General features: G+C 45.9%; 1 protein-coding gene across 4 annotated transcripts in view; it reads left to right on the top strand.

Annotated features, from left to right (window-relative positions):
* The window catches only part of ARHGAP22 (Rho GTPase activating protein 22), a 181483-nt gene that overhangs the window by 60072 nt on the left and 104660 nt on the right, over positions 1–16751 (top strand). For all 4 annotated transcript variants that reach the window (XM_050805127.1, XM_050805129.1, XM_050805128.1 and 1 more), the window contains exon 3: positions 9831–9918. In XM_050805127.1, the coding sequence (XP_050661084.1) occupies positions 9831–9918 (88 nt within the window). The remainder of the gene's footprint in view (positions 1–9830; positions 9919–16751) is intronic.

The following is a 16751-nucleotide window of genomic DNA, read 5'->3' on the forward strand; positions in this document are numbered from 1 at the left end:
AACAGACCAAACAGATGATACTGTGACCAAAATGAGTTTGGAAGTCATAATTATGATAATAATTCATATTTATATAGGCCCTTAGTGCATATACAGCACTATCTCAGATGGCCCAGTGACAAATCTGGGACAAATATTTTCATTTTTACAGATAAAGAAACCAGGCCTCAGCCTGGTGGAACAGGCTGGAACACACCTGTCTGTGTTCTACCTAAACCGCAATGTCATAGTAATTACAAACCTTATAATAATTCTAAGGTTTCTATCTATTCCCACTCCTATAAAATGTTCATGCACAGATCTACTCTTTGGCCCTATAATAATGCATGATCACAGCAACAGCATGTACTCTCACTGGGCACTAAACCTGGGGAAATCCTCAAAACACCTCCACATTGCAGAGGGGGAAATGGAGGTTCACCCAGGTTGTACAGGTGTTGGTGGTGGAGGACCTGTCTGACCCTGACCCCCAGTCATGAGCTCACACAAAACCTCTGCAGCACTGCCCTTTATTAGGGTGCTGCCATCCTGGGTACCTGCTACAGCCCAGCTCCATTCCACACCCTCTGCTCACTTGATCCCGCTTAATTCTCAGAGATCTGTGAGGGAGATGCCACTACACCATTTAACAGAGAGAGAAACTGAGGCTAAACTTGTCCTGAAGTTTACTATCACTAAGCAGTGGTGTCAGGATTGAAACTAAATCTGTCTAATGCTAAAACCTGCGAGGTTTCCATGACGGTCTTACAGGATCTCGGATTTATTATGTAATGGGTGCTTATCTTTTTACGATTTGGGTGAGTTCTGGGTGTGAGACATCTGACTAGAGACATGTGAGTAGAAATCATTGTCACTGTTGCTTTGTTAATCTCATTTATTCCTCTGGACCTAGCTGAGGCTTCCAGACCATCCGGTGTTCTGGCAGCTGTTCCCAAGATGGATCGTTCTTTGCAAAATGAGCTATGGCAGTCTCCTGATGTGGGCAGGGGCTCTCTGCAGGCAGGGATGTGTGCAGACCCTGATCAGAGGACCTGGAAAGTGCTTGCCACTTTATTTCAGTCCGAGGAAACCTGAGGGGACTGTCACCCTAAATCCTTGCGAAGAGAGAGAGAAAATCACTCTTTGTTTCCTGAAAATGATGGATGGGCATTCCGGGCAGCAGAAACACTGTGCAGGCTGGCCTGGCCCCTGACACATGAGGTCGGAGAGTATGATGGTAGTCAGATGGCAGCAGCCGGTGAGTCAGGCATGGGCAGTGCTGCATGAATTAGCTGACCACCTTCCTTTTCAACTTTAACATTATTTAAATTTTATGTTGATGCAAACATCACAGGGCAAAACATGAAAGCTCCTTCACCATTCCCACCACTCCCTCCCAGAGTGTAAGGTCACAGGACATTTTATTTTAAAATTGTTTTAGACATGGTGAAATTGCTTTCAAAAAGTCTTTGTCGAATTCTGTTTCATCAAAAGTGTATGAGAATGCCCATTTCTGCATGCTCTTCCCATTGCATGGTCATTAAGTACTGAGTGTCCTTTATAAATTGAGAATCTTATGACATATTTATTGACCATTTATATTTCTTCTATTAATTCCTTGTTAACACCCTTTACCCATTTTTCTATTGGGTTGTCTTTTATTTTAACAACATATTTTATTTATTTATACTGGATAACCCAATATGTCCAAAAATCAGCATTTCAACAAGTAATCAATATAAAATTATTAATGAAATAGTTTACATCTTTTATATCAAATCTTTGGAATCCACTTATAGCATATCAGATTTACATTCCAAGTTTTTATCAAATATATGTGATCTGTATTTAGATCTTATCAAATTTACATTTGAGGTAGATTCATGTACCCAACTTGTTTCAGATATACTGTAGTATACTACAGTATAAGGTAGAATAATGGCTCTCAAAAAAATATGCCTGTCCCAATCTCTGGAACATGTGAATATGTTATGTTATATGACAAGCATTTATTTAAGGTTGCAGATAGAATTAAGGTTGCTAACCATCTGACCTTAAAGAAATTATCCTGGATTATCCAAGTGGATCTAATATAATCATAAGGGTTCTTCATAGTGAAAAGGGAGGCAGATGAAGAGGTCAGAGTCAGAGTGATTTGAGGATGTGAGGCTGCTGGCTTTGAAGATGGTAGAAGGGTGCAGGAAGCCTTTAAAAGCTGGAAAAGTGAGAAACAGATCCTCCCCTAGAGCTCCAGAAGGAACAGTTGTGCCAGCTATTGACTGTAGCCCAGTAAGGCCCATTGCAGACTTCTGACCTCCAGAACTGTAAGAAAATAAATTTTTGTCATTTTGAGCCACTACCTTTGTAGTAATCTGCTAGGAAACAAATACGTATTTCTAAAAGTTTTTTGATAACTGAATCAAATACCAATTTTTCTTAACGGCTTCACTGAGGTATAATTGACATACAGTGAACTGCACATATTTCATGGGCACAGTTTGGTAAGTCTTAATATAGATGCACATCTGTGACACTATCACCACAATCAAGGCAGCGAACATATCCATCACTGCCAAAAGCTTCCTTGTATCCTGTTAGAATCCCTCCTCCCACTCCCTTTGCCTCTCCTGACCCCCGACCCCTGACCCCTGACCCCACACTGGTCCACTTAGTTCTCATTTTCAACGGTTTTATAGAAATGGAATCACACAGTAAGTACTCTGGCTTGTTGTCTGTCTTCTTTCCCTTGGCATAATTATTTAGAGCAGCATCCATGTTGCAGCATGCATTAAGAGTTCATTCATTCGTATTGCTGAGTAGTATTGCACTGCATGCAGGTACCTCAACTTGCTTATCCGTTTACCTGGTGATGGCCATTTGCGTTATAGCCAATTTTTGGATATTAGAAATAAAACTGCAATGATTTGCATACAAATCTCTGTATGGAAATATGCTTCCATTTCCCTTGGGTAAATATGTAGGAGGGGAATGGCTGGATCATATCCCAGGTGTATACTTAACTCTTTTTTTTTTTTTTTTTTTCTTTTTTTGAGACGGAGTCTCGCTCTGTTGCTCAGGCTGGAATGCAGTGGCTCAATCTTGGCTCACTGCAACCACCAACTCCTAGGTTCCAGAGATTCTCCTGCCTCAGCCTCCTGAGTAGCTGGGACTACAGGTGCATGCCAACATGCCCCACTAATTTTTGTATTTTTTAGTACAGACAGGGTTTCACCATATTGGTCAAGCTGGTCTCGAACTTCTGACCTCATGATCTGCCCACCTCGGCCTCCCAAAGTGCTGGGATTACAGGCGTGAGCCACTGCCCCCGGCCGTATGTTTAACTCTTTAAGAGTCTGCTGAACTATTTTCCAAAGTGATTGTCATTTAACATTACCACCAACAGTGTACAAGAATTCTCGGTCCTCTGCACCCACACCAACGCTTAGTCTGGTCAGTCTTTTTACTTTAATAGATACGTAGTGGTATCTGATTATGGGTTTAATTTGCATTTTCTTAACTACTAATGATGTTGAAGATCATCTCATGAGCTTACTATATCTTCTATAGTAATTATCTGTTTAAATCTTTTGCCTATTTATTTCAATTGGATTGTTCTCTTATTATAGAATTTTGATGGTATTTTATATATTTTGTGTACAAGTCATTTTTCAGATACATGATATTCAAATATTTCTCCCAGTGTGTAATTTGTCTTTTCACTCTCTTAATGTGTTTGAAAAGCAGTTTTTTTAATTTAAATGAGTCATATTTACCAATTAGTTCTTTTTTGAGTCAAGCTTCTGATGTCATATCCAAGAACTCTTTGTCTCATCCAAAGTCATAAAGGTTTTCTCCTAGAAATATTATAGTCTCAGATTTTGCGTTTAGGTATATCATTCATTCAAGTATATTTTTATATATGGTGTGAGGTATGAATTGAGATTCATTTTTTTGCACACAAATGTGCAGTTGCTCCACTGTCATTTGTTGAAACACTATCCTTTCTCCAATGAATTGTATTTACACCTTCGTCAAAATCAATTATCCATATATGGAGATAGATAGATAGATAGATAGATAGATAGATAGATAGACAGATACACAGACAGATAAATAGATATGGAGGTATATATGAGTCTGTTCTGACCTTACTATTCTGTTTTATTAATCAGTCTCTTTTAATGCTAATATCTCATTGTTTTGATTACTGCAGCTTTACAATGTCTTGAAATCAAGTAGTATTAGAACTCTAACTTGATTGATCTATTTCAAAATGAGCATACTTTCCTTTTCTCTTTTCCTTTTTTTTTTTTTTTTTTGAGACGGAATCTCACTCTGTCACCCAGCCTGGAGAGCAGTGGCAAAAATGAGCATACTTTCCAATGCATTTTATGAGGTTAGCATTACCCCTATATAAACCTAGCCAAAGACATTACAAGACAAAGACACTATAGATCAATATTCTTTGTGAACACAGTTGAAAAAATTTTCAACCAAATTTTAGAATATTGAATCCAACAATACATAAAAAAGAAAATACATAATGACCAAGTGGGGTTTATCCCAAAAATCCAAGGTTGATTTAATGTTTGAAAACTATTACTGTAATTCATCATATTAATAAATGAAGAAAGAAAAAAAATCATCTGATGGATTCAGAAAAAGCACCTGACAAAATTCAATACTGATTCCTGATAAAAATTCTCAAAAAACCAGGGATAGAAGGGAGTTTCTTTAAACCTGTGAAAAGCCATCTATGGAAAACTGAAAGCTAATATCATACTTTATGGTAAAAGACTAAAAGCTGTTTCCCTATGATCAGGATAAAGATAATGATATTTGTTCTCACCACTTCCATAAAACACTTTCATGGAGTCCTGCCTGGTATAATAAGGCAAGAAAAAGAAATGAAAGTTGTTCAGATTGGAAAGGAAGAAGTAAAACTGTATCCATACCCAACATAATTGTTTATGTCAAAAATCTGATGAAGCCTGCAAAAAGCTACTAGAACTAAAAAATGAGTTATTATTGTTGGGGAAAATGAAAGCTCTAAATAAATGAAGAGTTATACTGTGTTCATTGGTCAGAAGACTTATTATTGTTAGGATGTCAATTCTCCCCAAATTTATCTATGCAATCCCAATCACAATCCCAGTAGGCATTTTTCTATTAATAGAAATTGACCAACTGATTCTAAAATTCATATACAAATTTAAAGGGCCTAGAATAGTCAGACAATTTTGAAATAAAATAATTAAGTTGGAGTTCTAATAACTACTAGATTTAAGGTCAGATGGTTAGCAACCTTAATTCTATCTGCAACCTTAATTAAATGCTTGTCATGTAATATAACATATTCACATGTTCCAGAGATTAGGACAAACGTATCTTTTGGGGAGCCATTATTCTACCTACTACAATATATCTGAAACAATTTTGGTACAAGAATCTACTTCAAATTTGATAAGATGGAAATATAGATCACATATATTTGATAAAACCTTGGCATGTAAATCTGATATGCTGTAAGTATATTCCAAAGACTTACTATAAAAGATGTAAAATATTTCACTAACAATTTTATATTGATTACTTGTTGAAATGCTGATTTTTTTGACATATTGGGTTATCCAATACAGATAAATATGTTAAATAAAATACATTGTTAAAATAAAAGACAACCCAATAGAAAAGTGGGTAAGGGATGTTAACAAGGAATTAATAGAAGAAATACAAATGGTCGATAAATATATCATAAGATTCCATTTAAAAGGACAGTCAGTACTTAATGACCATGCAATGGGAAGAGCATACAGAAATGGGCATTCTCATACACCTTTGATGGAACATAATTTGATAAAGACTTTTTGAAAGCAATTTTGCAATGTCTAAAACTTGCAAACACTGAGCCCTCCTAGATGCAGACAGAATGGCACATACTTTGTCCATTAGCTACTTACACCAATGGGCTGCATTTGTATGGAGCTAGAGATGCATTAAGTCAGCTGCAGCCTCTCAGGAGGAACTTAGATACATAGGCTGAGCAATGCCCTAAGAGATCAAATTAACATGAGCTCGGACACATGGGGAAGGGGGAAAGGGCCCAACATTTGTGGAAATCTATCATGTGCCTGGAGTTTGCACACTGTTTCTGTAGCCAGGTGCCTGTCTGCAAACTGTGCAGTTCTAGGTGCAAACTGTGTGCCTGGTTCCTTCCCAGATACAAACAGTTAAGCCCTGACCTGGCACTATAGTAGGAAGGCCAGCTGGCAAAGTGCTGACACTCACTTTGTGCTCCTCAAAGAATTCCCAGGACCCTCATAGTTGAGGGCACTGTCTGTGGTGCTAGAAGCAGGTACTGGTTCTTGTAACCTACATGCGTCTAAAGCACAGAATCTTGGCAAAAACCAGGCTCTCAAAGGCCACTGGGGCCAGATATCGAATCATTTAATCCTCACAACAGCCTCATGAAGCAGATACTATTATTGTCCTCATTTTCCAGGTGAGGAAACCAAGGTGCTGAGTGAGTTCATGAAAAAGGCATCATCCTCTGGCCACCTTCCCTTAGAGTCCCTAGACTAGTGGTTCTCAAAGTGTATTCCCCAGAGCTCACAGCATCAGAAAAATGGTTAGAAATGCAAATGGTCCTACTTTCCCCAGACCTATAGGGTCAGAAACTCGAGAGTGGGGTCCAGCACTATTCTGATTGAACACTTACACTATTAGAAATTAAATCAGGCTGGGTGGTGTGACTCACGCCTGTAATCCCAACACTTTGGGAGGCCGAGGCAAGGAGATTGCTTGAGCCCAGAGTTCAAGACCAGCATGGGCAAGATAGGGAGACCCCATTTCTACTGAAAATTAAAAAATAGCAAAAAGTAGCTGGGCATGGTGGCATACACCTATGGTCCCAATTAGAGGTTGAGGTAGGATGATCACTGGAGCCCAGCAGGTCGAGGCTGCAGTGAGCCATGATCGCAACACTGCACTCCAGCCTGGGCTACAGAGCAATACCCAAAAAAGCAAAACAAAACAAACAAAACAACAACAACAAAAATTAAATCACAAAAAACTACCAATAAATGAGTTATAGTAAAAACAAAGGTTAAAAAGTACTCAAAATATATCATTTCCTAACTTAATATACTATGACTTCATGTACTATGTCTTAAGCTCTGGAGGTTACTGACATGCATTGCATACATGTGGTACAAACACTATGGCGCATCTCTTCTCAGTTCCACATGCAATGACGTCATAAAATGAGCCATGGAGGGGGAGGGTATTTATATCGCTGAAGTTAGCAAACACTCCAAATCAGGGTACTTTATAGTTTTCAGAGACCCCATTATTAGACACCACCAAAACACCAGGCTCTCCATGTTTTAACAAGCCCTGGGGTGACTCCAAAGCATGTTCAATGTTGAGATCTACCCTGAGCGTCTCAGCTAATGCTATATTCTGACTCCATTCACGTCTTTTCATCACAGTCTTAGCAAACGTCATACCAGGGCCTGGAGAGCAGACAGCCTCTGCTCCCCAGGCACCCAGCCCCCACCCAGTCCCGGAGCCACATTCTTGACCTGTGGGAGGGAGAGGAATCTGGGCAGCCGAGGGACAGTGCTAGGGCCCCTGCAGTGGTGGGGGGTATGTTGAGATTCCCCTGAGAAGTGAGCAGTGGATCCCACAGTCAGAGCCTGGCTCTCCACTGTGGCTTCTTGTAAACAAAGTCAGTTGCTGGCTGCCATGATAAAGGTAGGGAAGCAAAGAGTAAAGCCTGCGGCTCCAGCATTGGGCACACCTGAGCCGATGTCTCCAGCACACCCTTGTGGGCGGTGGGCACAGGGCTGGTTGCATCACTTCCTGACCTCCGTCTGCTTCTCTGGGAAGACAGGAATGGTAGTACCTACCCCCTGGGGCCTCTACATTAAATCCAATAATTTAGGCAAAGAGCCAGGAATATAGTACAGTCTTCATAAGCAGAAGCTATTACTGCGTTTCCATTTAGCTGTAGTAGAAAGCAATGTCAATGTCAGTGTTGTTACTCTCCTTGTATGGATGACAGATTTTAGGACACAGAAAAAAAACAGCAAAGTATCCAGAATGACACAGGGACTCTGTTACTGAAACAGCAAACGCCCGAGAAGCATCCCATTAGCTAGTGATGGATCTCACCCATGCCCTTTAACGAGCACATTTCTCCATCCTGGGGCTGAGATCCTAATTTATTTCCAGTAGCTCCAAGTTCTCTAGCAAGAAAGTAACCGTTAATTCAGTTACAAAGATTACCAGCTGGTTCTCTGGTTTATTGCTGTAATTCCTCTAAAGCAAGCATCTGCGGGTAAGGACGACGTTCTGCCTTTCCGCATTAACATTGCTTAAATGAGAAGAGGCATTTCCATGTGTCCTTGCGGCACAAGATTCTAGCAGCAGGTGGGAGGCTCCCATCACCCTGTGAAAGCCAGGATTTGCCTGGAAAATACTGGGAGGGTGTGTACTCTGTGAGTTCACATGGGGGTTGGGGCAGGAGGCGACCTGGATGCAGCAGGTGACTTTGCCCCTCACCTGGGTAAATGCAGACACAGGGATACGGTGACCCACTAGGTGTGGAGCCCTGACATACAATAATAGCAGGCATTTATTGAGCAAACACTTACACAGTGAGAACTGTGTACCAGGCACTGCTCTAAGAACTTCCAAGTACTAATTCATTTGATGCTCCAAACATCCCCACAAAGTACTTTATTATTCCTGTTTCACAGATAAGGAAACTGGGGCACAGACAGGTTGAACAATGTTTCTGTAGCTGAGCCAGGATTTGAACCCAGGCAGTTGGTTGCAGCAATGGAATTCAAAATGGGTTTCCCATTGAGAGGACCAAAAATGTGTAGTCAAGCCATACCAAGTCTGAGTTGAGCAAAACCAAGCAGAATGAAATAAAGACCTCAGCAGAGCTCACAGTCACTGACATACAGAAGGAGGATAAAGGAGGCCCTGCCTAACCTGGGGGTTGGGGAAGGGTCAGTCACAGCGGTTGTAACACCTCATTCTCTTGAGTAGGACTTACCACATGGGAATCTGGCATCTCAACCCTCCTGAGACGTGTGACTTAGTGTCCCATTGTGCAGACATGGAAACAGGTTCAGAGACATTGAGCGGGTTGCCTGAGATCACACAGCCTGGAAGTGCAAGGCTGGGACTCAAAGCCAGCCTCCCGATCCCCACACCCCATGCTCTTTTTCTACATCTTTCAGCCCAGCTGCCAGACCTCAGCACTAGAGAGCAGGTGGAGCCGCCCTTTGTCATGCATACACATGCATCCCAGGCACCTGGCACTCTCTGTAGCAGGGTACCGTATGCATGGTAGCTGACTCCTACCTCATAGGTAAATAAATGAAATCTCACCTAGCCAAGAGGTGGCAGGACTGGATGCACACAGATCTGTTGATCCTTTCCCCCATGTTGCCTCAGTAGCCACAGTACCAGGCTTCTCCCTGACCCCCCTCCAGCCTAAAACCCTGCTGGCCCAGAAAGGCCACAGGTGGCACACTGGATCAGGCACTCCCAGTGGTGGCAGCCTCCCTCCCTGCTCCAGAGTTCCCCCTGCCTGTGGGCACAGCTCCTGCAAGCATGTATGCAGACAACAGTGTCCACCTTAATCCACCTGGGACCCTGAGTAGGCCTCATCTCTGCCTGGGAGAGGAGGTGTGTGCCCCTCGCTGAGGCCCAGCCTTCCCAGCCAGGGCCTGGAAGGCCCCAGGTCCTAACCTCTCCTCTCTGGGGACCCTGACGACAGCAGTCCCCTCCCCATCATCTCATGCTTCCTGTGTTTGTGTTTGCCTCCTTTTTAGGGATTTATTTCTCTACAAGGGACACAGGTGACCGAACTTCCTCCTGGCCCCGAGGACCCAGGGAAGCACCTCTTTGAGATCAGTCCAGGTAGGCCTGAGCACCTTCCAGCTCTGCTGCCCTGGTGGGGGTGTCTCCATGCCCCTGGCCTGGGAAGGGCGGACCTTCATGACGCTCCTCCCACAGGAGCCACAGCACAGTCTCCAGGCATGACTCGGAAATGTGGGCCAAATCGACAGGATACTCACATGGGCAAGAAATTAGAAAGTCCCATCAATTATCTGGACAATGAGCTTTTGGGTAATGTGAAATGAGGATTTCTAAATTCACGATAAATGCAAGGAAAGAAACTAGTCAATGGGAACATCTCAGGGTGAAAGTAAACACAATACCTGGAAATAAAGCCAGGGAAAAACACTAGCACAGACTGAGAATATTTAAGTATGGATGATTATAAATTTCAAGGCAGAGAATTGGGATGTGGCAGGAGGAAGGGGAATAATTTTCCTAAAGAACTGTTCTACTGTCACGTTAGCAGTTACAAAACAATATTTTAAACTTCCAAGTCGACAATGTCGTTGCTAACGAACTAAGTAAAAGTGCCTTGCAGAGAAGCCAACGTACATGGCAGGGCTGGCTCTGCTGTCAGCCAGTGTTTTCTTTAGCTTGGGCTCCCCCAGAAGCAGAGCCTGAGACAAGGATCTGGCATGAGGAAGGGAGTCAAAGAAGGGAGGAAAGCCAGCCAGGGCGTGCTAGTGAGTGGACTGCTGCTGCAGGCACCCTGGCTCAGTTCCCGCAGGGGCTTCCGGACACAGTGCAGAACAGGCCTCAGAGGGGCCTCATCCAAGAAGTGAGGCTGGGGCTCTACCCACCCACTCCGACCACCCAGTCCTTGAGAACTGCTTTCTGGGGAGTAACCGACATTTCCGGCCTACCCTCTCGCATGGACCAAACTCTGCAGACAGAGACAGGCTCCAGGAACAGTTGCAGGTGCTTGAGGAAGCAGACCACTGCAGCGTGACGGGAACGGTGAGTGCTGAGGGATCTGAGTAGGGCACCAAGAGTGTCAGCTGAATTTAGACATCCTGAGAAGCGGTGGTTATGAACTGAGAGTGCTAGGGCCTCACTGGGGCCCTGTGAACTAGTAAGTCTATGACTGTTCGCAAAGCAGTAAAGCCAGCCCAGCCATCCCGAGAAATGATCTATTGGCTGTCCACTGAGGTAGCACCCCAGGCTCAGGGCACGAGCAGAGGCTCTTTGGGAACAGGTATGAGCAGATCCTGCCTGGGACAGGGGCATGTCTACCTTTGTCCTATCCATACTAGAGTTCCCAGGGGCACAGGCTGAAGTTGAAGTGCAGAAACACCCTTTCCAACTGTATGCCCCTGTGCAAAATTCAAGTACCTGTGGTTTCACTTGGGTATTCCTTTTCATCTAATGCAAGAATCTTTGTAGTAAAACTGCACATCAGAAGGTGGTAACAAAGGGATCCTGGGGTATGGAGTAGAAAGCAGAGGTTGACTGTGGAACCAGGAGAAAAGGTCTCAGCTGTTAAGATAGAGAAGAAATGCAAGTAGTGAGGTAGGCAGGGCCCTGCCATCTAGGGGAGGGGTGCAGCCCCTGGCCCCAGGGAGAGGGGTAATGAGTCAAGGCCAGAACTAGAAGGTAGAGGTCAACACACTCCAGTCATCAATTCAGAAAGGCACTGAGTGTGTGCCCCATAGACCAGATAAGGGACATCACCTGTGTGCAAGTTCATTATCTGGGTCAGAGCTATTTACAAGAATTTATTTGACTCTTGCCAGTGGTGTTGGGGGTATAGGGGGGCGGTAGGAGAAGACCCTTTGCCATATAAGGTAACATAGTCACAAGGTTCCAGAAATTAGAAGATGGACATCTTTGAGGACGATTATTCCGCCTCCCACAATACTCCCAACATCCCTCTAAGATAGGGAATGTCGTCACACCTATTGCACAAAAACAGACCATGGGGATTAGAAAGAATCCCCAGCGAGACACACAGCTAGTGGCGGAGTTGGGGCTTGAGCCCAGACATTCTGGCTTTTAGCTACACACTTCCCTTGCCCTCTAACACAGGCACCTGGCCATCTGAGGACCCCTACATATTCTAGCATTTTCCCTACCTGGGCTGGGGACGTCTAAGGACTTTGTTACAGGAAGGAAAGTTCCTGAACTCCTTTGTCTCAAGCACAGCAACAGTAGCCTGCCTGCTCATCAGGTTCCTACAGATCCCCAGAGCTGCCCATCTCTGCCCTCCAGCCTTCGTGCAGCTGCTGAGCAGCTCAGGGAGAGCAGGATGGGTGGTGGGCGGTGAGCGGTCTAGTCAGCCTTTGCAGAGTGCGATGCAGCTATCTGCAGAGCAGAGCACAATGCCAGGGCTGCCCGGGGCCCAAGAGTGGTCCCCTCTGCTCCCCTCCCACTGGGGGCTCCAGACTTGGGGTACTTCCTATCAACCTGCTCAGATGGGACCTGGGAGGCTGCACTCGAAGCTCATGCTTGGTTCTGGCTGCAGCTGGCAAAGCTCCCCGTCCTTCGTAGCCCATGAAGGTGTCAGGCCAGAGGGGTAAGGTGAATCTTGTGAGGCCAAACAGCTGGGAGGTAGGGGAGCCTGGACCCTCCCAGGTCAGCCTGACCCCAGAAGGGTGGGCTTCCTGTTACAGCAGTTTCTGACTGAGGCTTCAGCTGTATGCCATGTTGGGGCTAAAAATGAATAAGAAGAAGATTGGATGAACCCACCTTAAACCACAGCAACATGCAGTCACAGGAAGGCCAAGAAACCCATTCACGTCCAACTCAGCAAACTTGTAGTGTGACCTCAGCTTTGAGCCAGCCTTGCGGGGCACTGAGATGAGCAGGGGTCAATTTCTGCCCTTAAGGAGTCTGGGGACATTTTCTTCCTGAGCTCAAGGCACAATAAGGACTTATCCTCACAATGCCGAGCACAGTTACCTGGGGGCAGGAGCAGGAAGTATCACCAAGTGGGCCATGCCAGTGTGCACCAAGCACAGCCCCTGGGGGAAATGTGCAAAGACCAAGAGGAAATTCAGGCTGGGTGGGTGAGGGGCGGCGAGTGCAGCTGGGGGGACAAGGGCTTCTCCTACAGTTCCGAGGTTGCCGGGTGGCAGGCTCTGAGAGCAGTGAACTAACAGGCGCAGGAAGGAGCCTAACAGCCCCGCCTGGGGTCTGGGCCTAGGCCGGGAAATCAGGGCAGGATATGAGGAAGGAGGACAAACCCAGGGTCACTTCCAGGCTATGCGTGTGCTGGCCTGTGGCACCAGTCACACCACAATGGTCCCTCACTCTCCAGCCAGCACCCCCAAGAGGAGGGAAAACTTGGCAACTCTTGGAAATGTGGCAGAATTCCAAGGATGGTCATGCGTAGAATCAGCTATGTAAATTTTCAGCCATAGTTCTATTTGTGCTCTTCAACGGTATAAAAAATGACAATATTTTCAAAGTAGAATTAAAGTGAGGAAACATTATACTGTGAGTGCCATCTAGTGGAGAGATCTGCCAGTTCTGGGCCAGAAAGTGCAGGCCCTGTTGCCCACCCCCAGCCTTTCAGCCAGCACAGCTAGATAGGAGTGGAGCTTGAGACCAGGCCATCTGGCTTCCAAAGCCACACACTAAAATTGCCCTCCAACACAGGCATCTGGCCATCTGGGGCTTCCTACAGATTCTAGCATTTTTCCCCTCTGAGCTGGGAGGTCTTGGAATTTGATACAGCATACACCTCTGGTTCCAAAAGCATCTGAGAACCTGCACATCCAGCCACTGAGCAAGACACAGAGAAAACACTGTCATAAGGGGGCTTTCGTGCCAGTGGGACTTCCGTTGTCTTGTGGCTGTGGCCTGCCACTGCTTCCCCGACATGGTCAGTATATAAAGCGTACTGAGAGGTGGGAGCAATTGCTTTGGGCAGAGGTGAGGGTCTCCTCCCTGAAGCTGTGGGAACATGCAGGAAAACCACTTGTAAAGTTTAAGGGAGGCTGAGAGAAAGGGTGACTGGCATTTGTGTCTTGCTTGGACAGTTGCTTACACACAAGATTTGCTTTTCATGGTTACCAGGCAAGGAAAATCTAATTGAGGACTGATGGCAAATGGGGTTCTGCCAAGCAGAGAGTGGGGCCAGCCACACCTCCTGCCATAAGCTCCAGTTCTCAAGAGGACAGAATGTGAAGCCTCTGTGGGCCCACAGGCCTGGGCACTGATGGAGAAAAGAGGGTGACATGGGCCATCAGACTTTCTGGAATTCTCTTAGTGCAGGGCAGACAGGCAAGATGCCACCTGCAGGAAGTGAGCTGAGATTTGAGGTCAGAACTCAAAACAGATCACCAGTGGCCAGAGGAGCTGGTTGGGAGGGTGCCCCTGCGCCAGTTCACAACACCATTCACCAGGGAGGGAACTGCAACCTTGCCTGGCAAGCAAAGAAATGTCTGCATTTCCCCTCTGCCTCCTTCCCACCCTAGTGCCCAGGGTGCAGTTCAGGGAAGAGTCTAGGAGAAGCAACCCCCATCTACGCCAGCACACCCCAATCCCCGAGGGCCACAGTGCTGGGGGAGCAGCACGAAAGAACTTTGATCCAGATGTGAGGGAACAGAATTAAGGATTGGAGACATCCTTAATGAGACTGTTAGAATAACTAAGAGTGGCACACACTCTGGACCCTGGGAAAATCACCAAGCCAGCAGCTACTCAAAGGGAAGGTGGGAAGTGATAGGCATAGTTATTGGGGAAATAACTTTCATGTTTATTCTCCAGTGAGCTTAGCTTTTTGTATTAGGGTAAGTGAACTGCTGGAATAACCCCCAAATCTCAGGATCTTGACACAAGAATGTATTTGTCTTTCATATAAAGTCAAAAAAGAACACTTGTGATTGGCAGGCAGTTGGTCTCCCAGAATCTTCCTGTTTCATGGTTTCACCATCTGAAACTTGTGACTTGCAAAAGCATCCTAGTTGTTTCCATGCTAGGAGGACCATCATGCCTGGGAGGTGTGTTGGTCCAGGTCTGGAAGTGGCCCCATCATCCCATCACAGCCCATTGGCCAAAATGCAGTCACATGGCTACACCTAGGAGCAAGAGAGTCTGGGAAATGGAGTCCAGCTCTTTCCAGGAGGAAGGCAAGCCTGGTTTGGTGAACAGTCAGTAGTTCTGCCATTCTGCATAATGATCTGTTAACTTGGAGTAAGAAAGACACCTCCCTCCCCTCACAGAATTAACAAGGTCAGGGAGACAGGCAGGAAGGCAGACATTGAATCACAGGATGAGAAGGGCTAGGAGAAGGGTAAAAAGGCAATTGTGTGAGCCCAGAGCAGGGGACGCTAATGCACGCAGGGAGTACATGAGACTTCCAGGATAAAGTGACAACGACCCTGTTCTTTGAGGGTTAAGTGAGGGTCAGCCAGGTGAAGAATCAGGGAGAGCAGCTGGGCAGAAGCAGCAATGGGCAAGCACAGTGGGCACAGGGGCTGTGTGTCTCCTTCACACCTTAGTTTCAAGGTGCTCAGCATATAGGTAACTGAATTTAATGTAAGGATTGGAAGCAACAGGAGGTTAAGCTTTCTGCCAGAATGAAAAATTGTCCTCTGTGGCAGGAGAATGGCATCAGGCAGTGGTTCTCAAGCTTTAGTGAGCCTCCGCCTCATCTGGAGGGCTTGCAAAAAACATTGCTGAGGGGGCTCAGGGTCCAAGGTGGAGAGGCCGCCCCTGGTGTAGAGACAGTGGGGTACTTAGAGTCCTGGAAGGGTGAATGAGATGGGCCTCACAGGGAAGTGAGAGGAGGTTTGAGTTAACTGGGGGCAGGAAAAACTATAACCACGTTTTATTTCTAATAATTATTATTCCAGGAGGAGGAGGACCATAAAATACATAAGATGCTGGTTTGTGCTTTGATCTCCTGGCCCTTTTTTCTCCCTAGGCCACTTGCCTCGGGGGAAGGTGAGGTCCCTGGAGCAGAAAGGAGAAATCCCCTGCTCTCCCACCCCAGATAATTGATGCGGACGGAGTCAGAAGGGAAGCATTTCCCTAGACTGGTCACCCTGCCCCCCAACAATGCCCCAGGAAGGTGACAGGCATGGTGCCACTAGGAAAACTGGCTCCAGGCACCAGGGTCCCACCTCAGACAGACACACCATGGTCAAGAAAGGCAGGGGAGCTACCTAGCTTCCAGCCCCAAGTGACTGCAGGTAAAGACATCAGGTGACCAGGAGGGACCGAGAACAGCCCATCCTCCTTTTCCAGACCCAATGTAAACCTGACCACAGCAAAGAGGACCCCTTCCCTCCATCTCAATAGTAGCTGGGACTAAACTCCCTTCCAGCCTGGGAGCATAGGGCTTGGAGATAGAATTAACATGATTCTTTCTAATAAATATCTTATTTGTTGAGTGCCTGAGGTTGTAGACCAAGGTGTGTATGAGTGCTAGTGGGCTAAACATTCACTGAGTTCCTTCTAAGGAATGAGGCTGAGCACACCACATTTATCCTCGCCACACTCCTGGGACTAACATCTACTAACCCATCTAACAGGCAATGCCCCTGGGACTCTGACAAGCTAAGTAACTTGCTGGGATCTGAGGGCTGGTGAGCGGTGGAACTGCAGCTTGAGCCAGCTCTAACCCCAGAGCCCTGCTCTTCCTCACCATGCTGAGGCTGGCTCCCCCGGGGCAGACATGAAAGACCCAGGCCCCACAAAGGGACTGAGACTCAAGGACCCCCAGGTCCTGCCCACCTGGTACTTCTCTCTTGCCAGGGCAGCTGCCTGGCAAACCCTGCCCCTCCCAGCCCTTTGAAAGCTGTCTACCCCTTGCAGACTTGATCCTGGGGGCCTCTCAGACCTGGGCTTTTTGCTGATGTTGGCATCCAGCCCCAGGCTTTAAATCCACAAGGAAGGGGTGGGGA

This window comes from Macaca thibetana, chromosome 9 (assembly GCF_024542745.1).
Source record: "Macaca thibetana thibetana isolate TM-01 chromosome 9, ASM2454274v1, whole genome shotgun sequence".
Taxonomy (NCBI): Eukaryota; Metazoa; Chordata; class Mammalia; order Primates; family Cercopithecidae; genus Macaca; species Macaca thibetana.